The 17138-nt window shown below is 51.4% G+C and overlaps 6 protein-coding genes across 6 annotated transcripts; 3 read left to right on the top strand and 3 right to left on the bottom strand.

The window, feature by feature from the left end:
• Nucleotides 1-292: 292 nt before the first annotated feature.
• MYCFIDRAFT_89763 (uncharacterized protein) lies at nucleotides 293-2971 on the top strand (the record flags this gene model as incomplete). The annotated part of the gene is made up of 2 exons (XM_007925961.1): nucleotides 293-641; nucleotides 1398-2971. 2 exons carry the CDS (start codon nucleotides 293-295, stop codon nucleotides 2969-2971), a joined length of 1923 nt encoding a protein of 640 aa, XP_007924152.1.
• Nucleotides 2972-4401: 1430 nt separating this feature from the next.
• Nucleotides 4402-5052, top strand: MYCFIDRAFT_29868 (uncharacterized protein; the record flags this gene model as incomplete). Its single annotated transcript, XM_007924167.1, has 1 exon — nucleotides 4402-5052. One exon carries the CDS (start codon nucleotides 4402-4404, stop codon nucleotides 5050-5052), a length of 651 nt encoding a protein of 216 aa, XP_007922358.1.
• A 402-nt stretch (nucleotides 5053-5454) lies between these two features.
• Nucleotides 5455-6649, bottom strand: MYCFIDRAFT_172770 (uncharacterized protein; the record flags this gene model as incomplete). The annotated part of the gene is made up of 9 exons (XM_007925960.1): nucleotides 5455-5465; nucleotides 5495-5821; nucleotides 5856-5883; nucleotides 5916-5991; nucleotides 6024-6127; nucleotides 6201-6238; nucleotides 6411-6483; nucleotides 6553-6578; nucleotides 6604-6649. The coding sequence occupies 9 exons, from the start codon at nucleotides 6647-6649 to the stop codon at nucleotides 5455-5457; spliced, it is 729 nt and encodes a 242-aa protein (XP_007924151.1).
• A 128-nt stretch (nucleotides 6650-6777) lies between these two features.
• Nucleotides 6778-7821, top strand: MYCFIDRAFT_172769 (uncharacterized protein; the record flags this gene model as incomplete). Its single annotated transcript, XM_007925959.1, has 7 exons — nucleotides 6778-6795; nucleotides 7207-7240; nucleotides 7267-7353; nucleotides 7398-7464; nucleotides 7504-7584; nucleotides 7608-7633; nucleotides 7667-7821. The coding sequence occupies 7 exons, from the start codon at nucleotides 6778-6780 to the stop codon at nucleotides 7819-7821; spliced, it is 468 nt and encodes a 155-aa protein (XP_007924150.1).
• A 35-nt stretch (nucleotides 7822-7856) lies between these two features.
• On the bottom strand, nucleotides 7857-9481 carry MYCFIDRAFT_172768 (uncharacterized protein; the record flags this gene model as incomplete). Its single annotated transcript, XM_007925958.1, has 5 exons — nucleotides 7857-7924; nucleotides 7959-8126; nucleotides 8155-8861; nucleotides 8895-8939; nucleotides 8985-9481. The coding sequence occupies 5 exons, from the start codon at nucleotides 9479-9481 to the stop codon at nucleotides 7857-7859; spliced, it is 1485 nt and encodes a 494-aa protein (XP_007924149.1).
• Nucleotides 9482-9545: 64 nt separating this feature from the next.
• On the bottom strand, nucleotides 9546-17025 carry MYCFIDRAFT_172767 (uncharacterized protein; the record flags this gene model as incomplete). The annotated part of the gene is made up of 13 exons (XM_007925957.1): nucleotides 9546-9804; nucleotides 9834-10320; nucleotides 10370-11039; nucleotides 11099-12252; nucleotides 12310-12427; nucleotides 12465-12518; nucleotides 12549-12638; nucleotides 12679-15031; nucleotides 15061-15160; nucleotides 15218-15263; nucleotides 15291-15322; nucleotides 15353-15434; nucleotides 15493-17025. The coding sequence occupies 13 exons, from the start codon at nucleotides 17023-17025 to the stop codon at nucleotides 9546-9548; spliced, it is 6978 nt and encodes a 2325-aa protein (XP_007924148.1).
• Between the last annotated feature and the right edge of the window lie 113 nt (nucleotides 17026-17138).

Raw genomic sequence — 17138 nt, 5'->3', positions numbered from 1 at the left:
ATCAGTGCTCGAGCTTGGCGTGTACCCGGGCGCGAAGATCCATCCGCCCCGAAAAATTGGGCACGCACGATTTCGCATATATCAAAGCATAGGGAACGGAACAGAGACTGGAAATATGGGCTATTCAGCGTGGGTCCACAAAGCCAATGCGGCGTCGGCCGCTATTCTACTTCCGGCTTGAAGGCAGCGGACATGTATTCGCACAACACGGGCAAAATGGGCATGGCCCAAGGAGAGAAAAGGCACATGCTTCTTCACCGAGATCCGGGCCGGTCTGGCTACCTTCTTTGCCATGGGCTGCATCATCTCGGTCAACGCCAATCGCCGTGGCGCCTGGAATGGGCTTGAATGCATCCTGTGCTTTCAACGTCGGTGGTACATCCCCTACACCACCGCCCTCACGGCTGTCTTTGCCGAGGGCTTCATTTTCGTTGCCTTGACCATCCTAGGCCTTCGACAATGGCTCGCAAGAGCGATCCCGCACAGCATCAAGATGGCTACTACAGTCGGCGTTGGACTTTTCTTGACTTTGATCAGTCTTACGCATAGTGCCGGCATTGGTCTCGTGCAGGGCGCATCTTCCAGCCCTCTCGAGCTCGCGGGGTGTTCGGCAGCTTTCTTCGACGAGCGCGCTGCGGGAGGTAAGAAGGCTGAGGAAGAAGATTCGATCGGGATGGAGCATGAAGGCCAGATGCCCAATGTTCGGGCGAGAGAAGTGTCGAGAGATCGGAGTGGTCAGAGTAGTAGCGATGGCATTCAACGATGGCGAAGTTCTGGGAAGCTTTGAGGTGACAGGACAAGCATTTTATGTCGCGATGATGATGGACAGTTTTTTACCGGCAGCTTCTTTCCTTTCGACTTTTCCAATCTTTGTCTCGGCCTTGTCGATTGGCGCTTCTCCGGGATAGCATCCAGTATCAAGCATAACATTGCCAAGAGCTCGGCGCCGAAGAGAAATTTGCCGCCGGCCGACCACGCTGCAGAGCTTTCTCGACCCGATGCACCTCCTCTCGCTCGCGGAATGGACGATATCGAACTACCCCAGCGCAAGCGCAAGCGCCAGCGACGACCACGGCCACGCACAACTTGTGCCCCGTGCCATCAACGCAAGGTGAAATGCAATCAGCAGGTACGAGCGATCGATGCTCTCCATTTCGAGGCGGCATGCTAATCGATTTCTACCCAGAAACCATGCGATCAATGTGTCCGGCATCACCGAGAGCACGATTGCCAGTACCCAGATGGCTTACCAGTACGCATCGACTCGCCGCCACAGCCACATCACGTCGAAACTTCAACGTCTGCTGAGTCGCGGCTCGATCCGGCCCGAATTTATATCCATGCCCCTCCATCCGCCAGTCCAGCTGTGCCGCAAACCCAACGCTCCTCATCATCAGAATTGCTCCATGTCTGGACGACGGAATTCCCCACACGAGGTCGCAGTCACTACTCCTTTTACCTGGGCCCCTTCAAACCACTTCTCGCATTCGCCCAAGACGATGCACCTGCAACCCAATCCCCGGATCCGCTCCGAGCGGCTGAAAGTGGTGCCTACGATGGTCAGGAAATTTCCGTAAATCCTGGTCGAAGTCATGAACGACATGCCCAGCACATTCAGGGACAGGCATCTGCAAATATCTACGACGAGATTCCATCGAAAGAGACCGCGGGGCTTTTGTTGGAACGATACTTCGACACATTCAACAAGGTCTGTCCGATTTTGTATCGTCCGACCTTCGAGATCGCCTTCAACGCCATGTTGGAAGATCCGCGGAGTGTGAAGATTTGCTTCGTCATGGAGGCGCTCATGGTCCTCGCTTTGGGAAATGCCACCCTTCCGGAACAACGACAAGTCGTCACGCAAGACGTCGCACTCGGCTGGCTTGATCTCGCTGCTTCTGCGCCTTCCACTGCAATGGATCTGCGCGAGTTCGACATTGACACGGTTCGCATGTGGGCGCTGATCAATTTCACGCGGCAGCTACTTAAACTTGATCCAGTTGCCGACTACATCTTCACCGGCTCAGCTTTGAGGGCAGGAATGGTGATTGGCCTACATCGACCCTCTGCTTGGGCAAAAGGCGGCAATCGTCGAGGCTTGTGGGAAGCACTTGTGGGTCTCGACCTTCAAGCTTGCATAGCGTCTGGAAGTCCGCCATCCTTACCGTGGCTGCATCTCGATAGTCAACTTTCGGCCAGCGAGGCTGCAAATCTCGCTGACGATGACAGTACCACTCGGCATCTCCACGACATTCGCCTCGGCCGAGCGCTGTCACGATCTCTGTCTGTGCGCTACAAGATCGCCCATCTCTTGAACGTCGAAACACACGCGCCATTCGACACAGCAATTTCTCTCGGTCGAGCTTTGACGCAAATCATGGCCCCAGCACTCTCTTCCGACTCACCCCATGACAAATCCTTCCAACATCGCTTCGTCAACGGTATCTATCGATCCTTTCTCTCCGCCGTCCATCGTCCCTTCGCAACCTTGGACCTTGCCGCTTACCACTATTCACGAGATCTATCGATCGCACTCGCCACGCAACATCTCCAGGATGTCATCGCTGCTTTGGACCCTAGCAATACCCCAGATCACTTCGATCGCCTTCTCTCCGGTTACGGAGCTTTCTTCAAGCTCGAAACGTATCACGCTGTACTCATGCTCAGCTATCACATCTACCACAAGTCCGAAGAACAACTTGCTTTAGAAGCTGCTGGTATCAATTCTCGCGCTGCTGATCGAGAGAATACCGTCCGTCTTATCCGGCGATATCTTGACGCTGTGCAGGGCCACGATGCAATGCAAGATCACGTACCTCAGCCTCATCTCATCGCTTCTTTGGTTTTGGCACACTTCTACGCTCCTCAATCTCCGAGTTCGGGCTGTGCGGACTATAGGGCACATATCGCTTACCAAGGAAGTCGGGCAATGCGCGGCGATCTCTTGCCAGGGCCAGGACCTCTGAACTAGCCAGGCTCCTTATTGTTATCTTTGAGAAGCTCTTGTAATACGTTGACTGGAGAGGTTCCTGGTCTGCTGCGGCTAAAGCTGTCCGACAAAAGAAAAAATTCGAACATCGCTCTGGTCTCGGTTGAGCAACTGCGCACCATCAAGCTGACCGAATGTTTGGTTGAAAGTCGAGTCCCATCTCACCGCTGATCGCTCTAAGCAACTTCCACAAGATCAAAAGCCCGCAATGTGCCAGAACATGTATACCCCGCACACAAGCACACTCTACACCAGGTTATTTTGGCTATCCTACCTAATGCCATCAACGTCCGAAGAAGACGTTACGCCCTAAGAAGGACTCGTATTCGAGAGCCCGCTACGATTTGTAATCGTAGCTTACTTAGTTATTATAAGAACCTAAGCAAGTAAAGTCTCCTATCCTACCTTAGCAAATCCTATATAATAGTTATATAAGGTTATTACGTATAGTACTAATCCGCTAGTATAAAGCCTACTTAGCGTATACGCGGAGATACTTAGTAGCTCGTACGGAGATACTCGGTAGCCGGCTTAGCGGGTATACTAGCTATATAAGGCTATCGAGCTTAGTTTAAGTAATAGGAAATACTCTACCCTATTCTTAAAAAAGATACGGTTTAGTTCTACTATCTACTACTATAATTAGTAGAGGGTATTCTATACGTTGCTATTAACCTATTTTCTTATAGTTCTAAACCGTCTACCCTTAGTAGCGGCCTATAGAACTTCGGAAGATAAACGTAAGCGATCCGAATACGCCGGGCGCGGAAACTATATAGGATAATATACTAGGAGCGCCGGCGGCCGGCGGTATTAGAAATACTAGTAACGATTAGATTAAGCTAACTACTATACTAGAATAGGCTCTATTTAACTAAATCTATAGACTAGTAGGCTATTTTTAGGCTAATTAACCTTAGGACCTATAGGCGATAGTAGTACTAGTAAAAGTACGCGTAACTTTAACTATATATAATTCGCCGAGGCTATATAGAGTATCTCTATCTAGGGATAGAGTAGGAAAGTCTAAAAGAGCGCTATTATCTTTCGTTATAGCCCTAGTAAGATTTACTAAATCTATAACTTTAGACTAGTATTTAGGCCCTAGACTTAGAGATAGGGATTTAGTCTAGAAGGTAACTTAAAAGGCCGAAGAATTCTTATCGGATAGCCTCTCGGATATCGAAAACGATATATACTCTCGAGGGATAAATAAGGACCGAGGAAATCTTATACGATAGTTAGCGATTGTTTAGTTAATAATAGCAACCGGATTGATATAGCGATACCGGTCTAGTCTTGGCATATCAGACAGGGAGAGTCAATTCCGATACAGGCATAGCAAGAGGTGTACGTACTACCTAACCTTCAACTTCACCTTTACATCAACACTTCTATAAAAACCCCCCAAAATGTCATCTACAACTCCAAAAGACAACTTCAAAATCCTCGAAGCAACCCCAACCCACATCCCCTCCTGCACAACAATCCTCCCCCGATCCTTCCACTCCCAAAACGCCTTCGTTCGAAAATGCTTCCCCGACACACCTCTCGTGAGAACCTGGTGGACAAAAATCTTCCTCGAAGAAATCGCTTCCGACAACTGTCACGTTTTCATCGCAGTCGATGGAAACGACACACCTTCGACAAAAGTACTCGGAATCCTATGTATGCGTCTCTTAGACGCAGATGATGATTCCGCGGGTTTCTATTCTTTGTACCCATTCACGCCGGATCACGATGCGGAAATGTTTCGGCCGGCGATGGATGCGATGGTGGAAGGGCGGAGGAAGGTGTTTTTTGGGACGGGGAAGAGGCATTGGTTGATTGAGCTTTTGGGGGTTGATGAGGGGTATCAAGGGATGGGGGTGGGGAGGAGGTTGATGGAGAAGGGGTTTGAGATTGCGGATTTTAGGGGCGAAGATGTGTTTGTTGAGGCTAATGCTGGTGCTGTGGGGATGTATATCAAGATGGGGTTTGAGAGTCAGGGGAGTGTGGTTATGCCGGGGGAGATGAGGTATGAGGAGTTTATGCTTGTGAGGAGGAGGAAAGGAGGGATGTGAGTGTGCTTGATCAGCTCAATGTAATCAATGGTCGGGGGGAAGACCATCGAAACGATTTGACGAGGTTTTTCATATCGTCAGTCTTCCACCTCTCGACCATCCTCTCCCAAGCCGCCCTCGCCTCAGGCGAAAAGGTCTTGTAGATCTTTGCATCTCCCCCCTTCTCCGGACGACCTCTCCGCCACTTTCCATACCGACCAGCGAGCTCATCCACAATATTCAAACACGCCACAGCAGCCGACCGACAATTTCCTTGGAACTTGTATTCCCAAGGCTTTTCTTCCAGCCCAGTCACACCTTCCGGGAATCTCGGGAACGACTCGATATCAATCTCGTTCCTAAAGATCCTCAGTCAGTAACTAAAGAATCCGGTACGTACGTATACTTACTTACTCCTCGGCATCATCTTTCAACTCAAAACACAAATCCATCGCTTTGTCACACCACCAATACCGACTCTCATGACTCTGAATATTCCGTGGCCAATGACTTAAATGAGTCTGGAACTTCGATATCCACAACTCGTTAAAATCTTCTTTTGAGAGGCCTTGTTTGAATATAGGTTGAGACATATCCATATTACACAGACAGGGATTCTTAGGATATCCGCATTCTGGACAATTGTTGTCGATATCGTTTGGGTCGGTCCAAGAGGTCGGGTCCGACCACGAAGCAGTTTCAAGGTTAATGCGTCGTCGGGGTGGTGCTGCGAGTCTGCGCTCGACTTCCTCTGGATCCATAGGCATCGTGTTGGGCACCGAAGTGATGGCTATAGACCGCTAATAACATTTTGAGCTTCTGACGCTGTTTGCTACAGCCTATCCTGTCTCTCTATGTTTGGCTTGAGAATGGTCTAGTGAGACGTTGGTGTTGTATCGGCTATGCTCGACGGTTCTGAAGATGCCGTGTGTATGAAAAGATGCGCCACCTCCGTTCTTACTTCGTGTCAATGAGAGTCCCTTGATAGTGACTCGGAAAACCGCTCATCTCCATTCGCCCTGCATCTCCAATCTTCTTCGTGAGACTTGCCGATCAGGTTGCGCTCTATGGTAAGGTTGTTCTCAAGTTCCAGCGTCTCAGACAATGCTCGAGATTTCCAGCGGCATTTAGATGTTTCTAGTGTATCTATATTGCTTGCTAGTGTTCACCAGCGTCTCGCGATCGATGTCAGCTTTAGTGTGCGCTACTGATTAACTTCTTCTGCAAATCTCAAGATCCCAATATATTATCGCAATAGCCAGCCTCGACTATAGATATTAAATACTAAATATTTGGTGCTTAGACCCTATATTTGCGAGCGAAGCTCGCACTACTATAGCAGTCTCGCTCGCCAGTAGTGCAATACGTCGTTTAGCCACCACGTGACTCCCCGGATTTTGGAATGCGATTGTTTGATTGGCTAAATCCTACATAGTTACCCTTAGGCATCAACTTTTACGCGACTTCCAGATAACACTAATACTACGCGCTAACTATAGCAACACTATACGCTAACAATACCCGCTCCAAAGCACGATATATGTACGCTACGTATCGCGCAACATAGCAGACGACGCAATTCAAGAAACAGAAAGAGAAGCAGAACAGGCAGGAACATAGGCAGCAAAAGGAATATAGGTAGTAAAAGAGAAGGATTGAAGGGCAGCAAAAGGGCAGCGGAGTACGAAAGCTTCGCTCGCACTTAGTAGGCACGCGCAGCCGCCTACAAGCACATATTTAGTAAATATGGATATGGCTTCTAGCGTATTTAGGTAAATGTTCAATATTTAGTCTAGTTCTTAGCGACGGCGAGGACGAAGGGAAACGAGCTGCGAGATCGATTACGATATGCCTACTTGTTAATAGTGATAGTATCTTGTTTCTTAGAAGAGTCTTTAGTATTTTAGTATAAAGGACGCCTCGGAATAGGCATTTACTACCCTTACTAATAACCTAAGGTATCTTCCTAGAAGTAAGGTAGGTTTGCTACTACTTTAGCTATAGAATGCCCTATCCGGAACTTATCTGACTAAATATAAATAGACCTACTATTTAGTCTATCTATATTCAGATTCATATTCAACTAAATATAAATATATATTTAAACTAATTATTATTTAATATCTATAGCCTCGACTCCCTACCTCTAGAAATATTCGAGCAGATCGCGAAAAGCGTGCCGGCAGAAACACTCATCTCACTTCGCATCGTAAATCGACAATGCTGCATTGAAAGTCCTCAAAACGTACGCCGAAGTGCATTACAGCCATCGCAGGATCACATTGGGCGACATCGGCATGCTCGCCAAGGCATACTTACAAAGTGGTAGCGAACGATAAGCTGGCGATGGCAATGCGCTCGCTCAGTCACATTCAAGCTCGAAGCCAAGGCAGAAGATCTCTGGTCCGTGGAGCTTAAGGAGCGCTTTCTGTTGTGGCTAACGGCATTCTTCGGCAGCTTGAAAGAACATAGAAATGTTCAAGAGATACGAATCGCCAATGTGAAGGCCGAGCCGCTTCCACGACAAGCGGCCGGGTACTGCATGAACAGTGCGTGGCCATTCACTGCCGTCTCAGAAGCACTCTACCCGAACAATATATCAGTGCCCTCAATCGTTGTGGGTGACTTGGACCAGGAAGAATTCATGCAATGGAGCCCAGCGGGCACGCTGCTTTCATGAACCTTGCATCATGGTTAACTACCTTTCATTTCAGCGGCTGGATTGACGACGACGACACAGAGACAGGCGACGAATTCATAGAGATCCTCGCCGGCGCCCCTTATCTCTAGCATTTACACTTCACTCAATATGAGAGTGAAGCTTCTCATGTCAGCGGAGCGTTGTTCAGATAGACGTTCGCAGGATTGAAGGAGCTCGGAGTCAGAGGCGTGGCTGTCGGAAATTGTTCCATTTACTCGAAGACAACCGGCGCTGATGGAGCGAAGGATCTCAGCATCTGCGGGCAAGACGACGAAATCGGAGCCTAGGTCAACAGAGAAGAAAGCTGTGCAAAGAATCTGAAGACACGGACGGGACTGCAAAAAGTAGTACCGGACGAGAGAACGGAGGGCCTGTTCCGAGATACCTTTGAATCCTAGTGCATCAATTCAACTGCCAACCACCCGGCATCTTCGATTTGCGTCGAGCCTGGGTCCGCAGATATTGAGCAGCCTGCTTCAAGAGGTCTCCGGTCTTATGAGAACATTGCTTGTTCGCTTTAGCATTATTAACAGCCTCGCTAATACTCCCATCGAATGCTTGCCCGGTAGAACTGTCCTTCTGAAACTCGTCAAGTGCAGTCTGCTCCTTGGCTTCCGACACATGAAAGAGCTGCTTCGATCTGGCTTGTTCGAGCTCGAGGACGAATGGCAGCAGTATTACTTCTCCTTCTGCCGCGGAGGTCACAACTCTCCAGATGGTGCTTGGGAACAAGACGATTGCACCTGGCATTGTCCCGTCTGCAAAGAATGCAACGACTGGCGAGAATGGCATTGCTCGACATGCAAGAAATGCACGTATGGGGTGAGCATACCGTGCGAGGGCTGTAGGGGAGGGGGGGGGGGGGGTTCGAACACCTACCATCAATGTCGAGAGGAGCAGCCTTATGACTTCTATGACTCTGGATCTGAATCTGATGGCGGCGACGACGAGTCTGGCATCGATGATGAGCCTCATAGAGTCAACAACGCACAACATCCAGTAGTCGTTTCTGAGTCTCCCGCGGACTCTTTGGCTGATGAACCACCCCCTGTGCCGACTCTTTTTGAGAACCCGGAGAGGGAGACTACAGTTGAGGTGGACATCCCACGGTCCATCGTCACTTTCAGAGCTCCAATGGATGCATCACCGACCGCAGCCTCACGGGCCGAGTGGTGCCAAGATATCGGTCGAGCCAATCATAGCCAGACTTGATGAACGGCAGCGACAGCGACAGCGACAAGCTTAACTTGACCTCTTTGAACAAACGACTCGAAATTTCTCAGCCTCGATGGGCATCTCCAGCAAGCCAGGAACACAATCACCGAAATCCCTGAACATCGCGTAGCCCGATTCCAGACAACCAGACATGACTCGAGACATCTTCCCAATCGGGGGTTTGATCGACGCCACAACAACCACCCCATCGTCACCACGCAGCGCCAACGAGTCGTGTCTCAAAGCTCCATTGTATATCAAAAGAATCGAAACCATTCCACCAACACTTTGACGAACAGCAGGGATCCATTGACTTACAACGAACCAGAAAAAAAAATCCAACATGGCCGACCGCGCAAGCAGCACATCCTCCACCATCATCCCCCTCAGCAGCAGATCTTCCATCTCCTCCTCCTCCTCCCCTTCCCTCTTCAACGACGAAGCCCAACAAACCGCCGCCGAGAAGTTCGTCATCAAAATAAAACCCCAACAACCAGACGCACCGCCCATCGCCATGGAAGCACGGGGTTCCATGACCGTGACACGATTAGCGCAAAAAGTCGCCGCGCAGGAAGGGTCGAGTGTCGAAGAGCAAGTGTTAGAGTTCGAGGACCAGGAGGTATTTAACGGGAAGTGGAAAAGGGAAGATTTGCGACGGAGTAGGATGTTGGCGCCTGTGAGTAGTCATGGACAGGGAGGAATGTGTGTTATGTATGCTGACTTGAAATGATGCGATTTTTGGGGGTTCACAGTTTGGAATCACGGAGAAATGCACGATAATTCGGAAAAGTGCGAAGGAGTGAGTTAGTTGTATGGACAGAAAAATGCGAATGCGAATCGCAAAATCTTGTCCTTCCCTCCTTATCATCATCCCACGTAATCAAACGTCCGTTTCCGACTCAAAACACTCCGAATCAATTCCGGCACAGCATTATTCTCAAACTCAGCATTACTCGCCACCGCTCCGGGGGGTCCTCCGACCGTAACATTAACAGGCGAAGTCACAGCAGGAGGAGGTAGATAGCGCGCCGCGGGGAGGACGTCATCGGTCGCCAGACCCAGGGCATATTTGTCCGCCGGCCGTGGAGGGCCTCCGGTGGTGAACCTCGCATCGATCGCAGGATGGGCGTCTCTCAGTCTCGCGAGGTTCGGATCGGCGCCATCGTCTCCGACTTCTGCGAGGATGCTTTGTCGGAGTTGGGAGAAAGTTGGGCGGTCGATGGGCTGGACTTCGAGGCAGGACATGATGAGGTTGCGGAGGCGGGGGGAGTAGTTGGTGAGTTCGAGCGGGTGGGTGAAACCTGGAGGTTTGTGTGGGGTGGCGGCTTCGTCGCCTTGCCAGAGGTTGGCCCAGGGGTTGTTGTGGAGGATGCCTCGCATGATCATGCCGACGCCCTGGGGGAGGATGTCGTGTTAGATGACTGCTGTGCGCGATGGGGAGGCTTGTATAACGTACCCAAACATTCGCCGCCGACTCGGGCGCGTATGTGCCCGCAGCACCATTACCTCTCCGATACCTCTTTGCCATTTCGGGAGCTCGATATCCAGGCCCGCTGAAAGCGATCCAATTGTCCTGCGGATCGAGACCTGCTTTCGGGAAAACGGTAGCAAGCCCGAAATCCCCAAGTTTCGCCAGAGGAAAGCCGCGAAACGTCCCACTCGTGTTCTCGCCCAGGAAGACATTGTCCGGCTTCATATCCCCATGGATGATCTGGTCCCACAGAGGTCGAGCCGCGTCTCGAAGATGCGAACCTTCCATCAAAAGCCCGGCAGTCACGAGCGAGTCGAAGACAGCCCAGAGGAACGGTTCGGGCATGAAATTCGGATTCAAGCTTCGAGGCCAGTAGTTGCTGGAGAGGGCTTGCAGGTCTCCTCCGCTGCAGAATTCCATGTAGATGCGGTACCCGGGACTTGTTTCGAACGGTCTCTTGCGGCGCCAGTTTCGGATGTTGACTACGCTGCTGGAGCCGGGGAGGTCGACTAGTCTCAGCATTGCAACGGCTTCCATGGGATGACGCGGCGGAGGTTGGACGACACCAGAAGGGTTCAGGTAGTTGGGATTGGAATTGTTCGTGTCTTTGACTGTGACACGCTGTTGGCAATGTTAGATGAGAGGTGATGGAGGCGAGATGGCCATGTTTGTTTACTTACGTCTGAGATGCGACCCGCGGCGTCCTGTTTGATCCATATCGACGCGACTCCATGCATTCCTGCGCCTAGATGCATTGGTCCCATCCAGGAACTCGAGAGGTCGGCATTTCTTGCTTCTCTCTGTCTCAAAGCTTCCTTGGCTCGTGCGCGCAGTCTGTCTCGCTGATCGAGGGATAAGGCATCAAAGTCGCCGCCCCACTGGTTACTGAACATCGCCTGCAGACGATTCACTTCCGGCACCGTGGCATTCTGCCAAAGGGTATGCTGCTGATGACAACGGACGATCGACGGGAAAAGCGCTTCGACATCGGTCCCTGCCACCATCGGCTGAGTCGGAAATCTGGAGGTGTAACAAGCAGTCAGTCGAGTCAGTGCCTCCTCGAAGCCTTTGATGTTGTCAAGATGCCGGATGAAATCTCTCAGATTGTTCACACTGGGTTCTTGTCCGAAATCGTTGATGCGCGCGCCATCGTCAATCATGTCGGTATCTTTGTCCCAGCGGCTACGGATTGCCACGATATGAGTGAGAAGATCGATGCGCCTTTGCATTGGCGTCACGTATTGATTGAGGTAGATCCGCTCTCCGCGAGGGACAACGGCGTTGCTGTTCGCACGCGTTTGCACTTCGGTGCGAATGTCGTTGATCAGGGTTTGCAGATTGTCTCTTCGGTCTCGGAGTGCATCTCGATTCGCGTCGAGGTAGTCTCGGTCCTCTGAATATGTTGGCGTTGGACCGGCTCTCGTGGGACCAGCGGGACCTATACGGCTACGGTCTCCGAAACTGCGTATACGTCTCGTGTAGCCTCGCATAGCACCGAGAGCTGCCATCCATGTTGCAGCGACGGTTTGGGCCTGGTCACGAGCGGGAACCACTCGCTCGCGGACTGACTTGTGCTGAACGATGTTCACGATTCTGTCCAAGCTGGCTGCGAGACTCCTGGTAGATAGGCAGACATCGTAACCTCTTTCGAAGAAGTCATCCAATGTATTCCGATCATTGGTATTCGGGACTGCGTTTGGCAAGGGTGAAGGGTTCATCAAAGTGATATCGAGTTGTGCTCGAACATTGGTCCAACGATCAACTTCCGTGATGACATTGGCTTGTTCAGCGACGGTGATTGCGTTCCAAGCGTTGCTGGCTCCTCTTCTCACACCTAAGAGAGATCAATCTTGGTCCTTGTGTTCAGATCAGATACACTTACCTCCCTGACCATGACTGGTGGCACGAGGCTGTGCTGCCCTCCATAAATCTACGTTGAAGTCTTTCCATCGTTCAAGTGGAGTAGGAGCTGCTGCTGCTGCTGCCATGATTTGGTTTGTCAAAAAGGTCTATGGCAAGCACTACAGAAAACAATTGGCGGAAGACAAAGTGCTCGCGAAATGCGCGAGATTCGCTTGATGGTGGGTTCCATGTGATTGTCTTTGTCTCCCACACCACAAAGATCGACACCTCTCTCGCAATTCCGAATCCGGCGCTACACGGATGCTTTGTCGACCATCTAGACCTCGGAACACTCCATGAACTCTCCGTGGGCGACTGCTCAACCAATCATTTCGAAAGTCCTCTTATTAGACTTGACGGTGTCTTTGAGATATTGCATTGCATCTTGAACGTTTGTGGGAACGGCAGCCTCTTCACCAGTTCCTCCCCCAACGACTTCAGGATTCGCGGAATCTGCAGTCGGCCGAGGAAGTCTCGTCTCGAATGGCAAAGTGTCTGCTGGCAGGTCGTCGACAGCTAGACCCACGGCATAGTTATCCACACTTCGATGAGGACCGTGGAGGATAAATCGAGGGTCATCGGCAGGAGCATCGCGGAGATTGACCAGGCGAGCATCAGTGCCTGTAGGACCTGTTTCAGCAATGATCGCACGTCTGAGGTCGACAAATGTAGGGCGTTTCTCGGGAATGATATCGAGACATTTCATGACCAGATCCCTCAACGTCGCGCTGTATCTGCCATCTTCAACGGCTGTGAATGACGGAGGAGGCTTCGGCCATCCATCTTCTCGGCTGTTAGCTCGTCTTCCTGGACTCGAAATTTGGGAACGACTCCAGAGTCCAGCCCATGGATTAGTATGCATCATCTCCCGCATCACAAATCCTGCTCCCCATACATTTGCTGGGGACCTAGGATATAGGCTTCCAGACACACCAGCCTCACCGTCTTCCTCGGTAGTATTGTATACCTTGGTCATCTCAGGTGCTACCCAGTTGGAATAACGCCGTTCCCAGCTATCTGGCGGCTCGATTCCCGTTGCTGGAATGATCATTGTAAGGCCGAAATCCGAGAGCTTAGATATCTGCCAGCCTCGAAAGTGGCCGGTGGGGTTGTCCGCCAGCAGAATGTTGTTTGCCTTCATGTCGCCGTGTACAATTTCGTCCCACATGGGCGGTGTTGTCTTGGGGAGATGATGGCCCTCCATAAGCAAGCCGGCAGACACAAGAGAATCGAACAGCGCCCAAAGGAATGGCTCGCTTAACGGATCCTCGTCTGGCTCGTGGTAAATCGACTGGTATGCTTTAAGATCGCCACCCTTGCAGTATTCCGCATATATTCGATGTCTCTTGTCGCCGTTCACCGGCGGCTTTGTCCTGAAATTGCGAATCCGCACAATATGATCTGAGCCAGGTAGGTACTTCAACTTGTACATAGCTGCCACCTCCAAAGAGATGGGGTATGGTGCTTTCCATAGCCCAAGAGATGGATTGTCGTTCTCGTTGTAGTTGGTTGCCTCTTTGACAGTGACACGATCTACGATGCGTCCAGCCGTGTCTTGTTTGATCCAGAGCGAGACTATACCGTGTCCGCCCTCACCTAGGAACACTGGCCCCATCCATCCTTGGCCTAGTTCGGCGTCCATGGTCTCTCGCCGCTCAACCACCTTATCAGCGAACTCCTTCAAAGCGATTTTCTCATCTTCGTTCAGGCTGTCGTAGTCTTCCCATTTGGCCTCGAAGGCGTCTCGCAGGCGTCGGATGTGAGCCGGAATCCGTTCCAGCCATTCTCTGTGCTTGCCGTAGGCGTCTTCCATGATCGGGAACAGCGTTGCAAGCTCTGTTTCTGCGACATCTCCAGGGGGTGGAGGCGCTGGAGGCCCAGGCAAGCGAGCATCGTAAAAGTCATTCATTCGCTGGACGGCGTCGTGAAAGCTCTTGAAGTCGTCCAGACTCGCGATATAGCGTTCCAGCTCGTCTACATCCGGCAATGGAGCGGTGGGGGCAGTACTCTCATGCGGTTCACCATCGCGAGGGTCATTTTGAAGCCAGTATCGCAAGACTTCCACTGTTGCCCTCAGTCTCGTAAGCGTAAGGTCTTGTTCACTCCTCATCGCCACAAGACAGCGGCTTTGTGCAACTGCAACATCTCTAGTGTCACCACTAAGGGCATTGACGGCAGCGTCAAAATCTTGTCGAAGTCCGTCCCGGTCCTGAATACGCTGTCTCAGGGCAGGGATGTGATTGTCAAAGTACTCCCTGACCTTGCCGTAATCACGGTCACCGTCTGTGCCACGAGGGGGAGCGCGAGGTGCTATGTCTCTAGCGTACTCCTGACATCGCGTCTCGAGGTCCCGTATGGCACCAAGAGATTGCCGATGCTGCGTTGCAGTAGCATTCAAAGTGTTCCTGTGAGTCACGAGCTTCTCTCTGACGGGCTTTTGTGGCAGGGCATTAATGAGGATTGTGGCGATTTCAACGAGGGTCTCTTCGTGCTCGAGCCTGCGGGAAATGGCTCGGAAGTAGTCTTGCACTGTATTGATTGTCGCAGTGCGGTTCGGGACTTGCGCTGGTATGGCTGGTAAAGCGGCAAGCTGTGCCTCGGTGGCGATGTAGTTCTGAATGATTCGGTAGACATTGAGCCGCTCAGGAGCAGTGAATCTGGTCCATACGTTGTTGAGGCCCACCACAACGGCTGCAGGACGTTCTTCAGCTCTGAATCGTAACAAGACATGAACTTCAACTTACCATTCTGGCCTCGTTCTCCGCCTGGACGACGACCTGGGCGCCAAATATCAAGATTGAATTCCGTCCATGCTGCTTTCTGCGCAGCCGCAGTCGGAGCTACAGTTGCCATTTCTGATCAAAGGCTCGTGATACGAGAAGTGCGTTCACGTCAACCTGTCTGGGAGAGACAAGAAGTGCGAACGCATTCCATCATGAACTTCTTTGTCCCACCCTACGAACAAAACACCAAGATTCCCGAATCCGGCCAAAATTTGACGCCTTGTTCCACACCTCACGGTCGAAATCCACGTTGTACGAGGTACGACAGTCTATAATAAGCCAGCAGCTCTCTTTGTTCTTCCTGCATCCATCTCATTCTTCCCCGTCTCCTCTCATTTCGGAACAAGCATACCCTTCCGCCTACCCGGGTCTATACTCGGCTTTCCAACCATCTTGACTAATCTGATGAATTCCGCAACCCTGCCAGTGGTGCGTGGTTTGAAGAGCGATACAAGGGTTTTAATATCGGTGCCTTGAGCCGGGATAGCAGCTCTGATTTCCTCGAGGGTAGGAAAGTCCGTGCTGATGGCAGGCGATGCGGCATGCTCTTCCTCACTCCTCCTCTCCCTCTCCAAAAGTACCTTAACCTTCCTCTCAAACGGATTAACCCAAGGATTGTGCAACTCGACGATGGTAGAGTTACACGCCGCAGCCGGATCATCACTGCTGGTCAAACAGCTCCCACCACTCCAATACTCATTCCCAGGCAAAGAGTTTCCATCCCAAGCCCAAATTCTCACAAGCAATTCTTCGGTCTCTAGTTTCCCACAAGGAGGTCTCTGACTACCGATGAGGACGTTGATACCTCTTTCTTTGCCAATAGCTTTGAGGCTTGCTTCCAGCTTTGGCCAGCCGGTCAATTTCTCCCATCCGCATTCGAGAGTTGTGACATGTTTGAGGTCGAGCCAGGTAAGGGAGTCGAGGAGGGCTTCGAAGTACCATTTGATTTGAATTTTGGAGACGCGCCAGACGCCTAGACCAAGGCCGGGTAGGAACATGTGAGCTGTGGTTCCTTCGGCAGCAGCGCGGTCATCTGCTTCGAGCAGGGCGGTTTCGATCGTGAGCTGGATGCGGCCCTTGTAGATCTTCTCGTTGAGATCGCCTTCCTTGAATGTCTCCTCATCGTAGTCTGGATCGAAGAATTTGCGGAAGATTTTGGTGAGCTCTGGATCTTGAAGTCGCTCGCCGTGCCAGTGTTGAGCCAGACCGCAGATGATGTGGTCCATTTGCCCTCGCGCATCGAAACGCGCACCGACTAGACCGACGATGATGCCACGATCTTGATGAGGGACGGTGGGGTCGATTTCAGCTCTGCTATCTCGTTGACCCGCGTTGATGAAGTGGGTAGGTCCAGATGTGCCGAGCATGGAGGCGAGCATCATTTCATCGTAGGAGAGATAGTCCTCCAGAAAGATGTGGTGGTTGACATCTTCCGCATCCGTGCCGACGCGCATCCATTCGTCATGGCCGTAGGGCAAAATGGTGCCATCTCGGAGGACGGTGTAGTCGTGCGCTTGGACGAAATGCAGGCAGCGATTCGTGATGAGACGAGCAACGAGGTCGTGTTGAGACATGTCGGCGTACAGGCGTTTCTCTATGTCGGAGCCGTGGGCTTGCTTGTAGTGGAGGAAGGCGGTGATCAGAGGTTGAAGCTTTGGGTGCACGATTACATGCGTCTGCAAGGCATCTCGACTGATTTGAACAGGGTCGAAGTGCTTGATGCGATTGTTCTCTGTGGGTATGTTCCAAGGGCACTCGTGCAGGAAGTTAAGGGGCGACTGGAGCCGTGGAGTTGTTGGATTGTGTCCGCCGGAGCTGTTGTCGGCGACATGGTATGAGCGCCGCGCTGTTCTTGTCTTCTTGGTGCTTGTTGATGCGCTGGTCGCGGCCGGTGGCGTATCTGCTCTGCGCTTCGTGGCCATGGCTGCAAAGTTTCGAGGAATAGCAATTTGCTATTGATGCTGTCTACAATGCGGTGACGCTTTGATATCAGCTGGAAGGTGAGTTGAGTCGTCAGCAAGAGGACCGGATGCGG

Source organism: Pseudocercospora fijiensis, assembly GCF_000340215.1.
Source record: "Pseudocercospora fijiensis CIRAD86 unplaced genomic scaffold MYCFIscaffold_2, whole genome shotgun sequence".
Taxonomy (NCBI): domain Eukaryota; kingdom Fungi; phylum Ascomycota; class Dothideomycetes; order Mycosphaerellales; family Mycosphaerellaceae; genus Pseudocercospora; species Pseudocercospora fijiensis.
The sequence above is the reverse complement of the archived record's forward strand: the minus strand, read 5'-3'. Positions and strand labels throughout refer to the sequence as shown.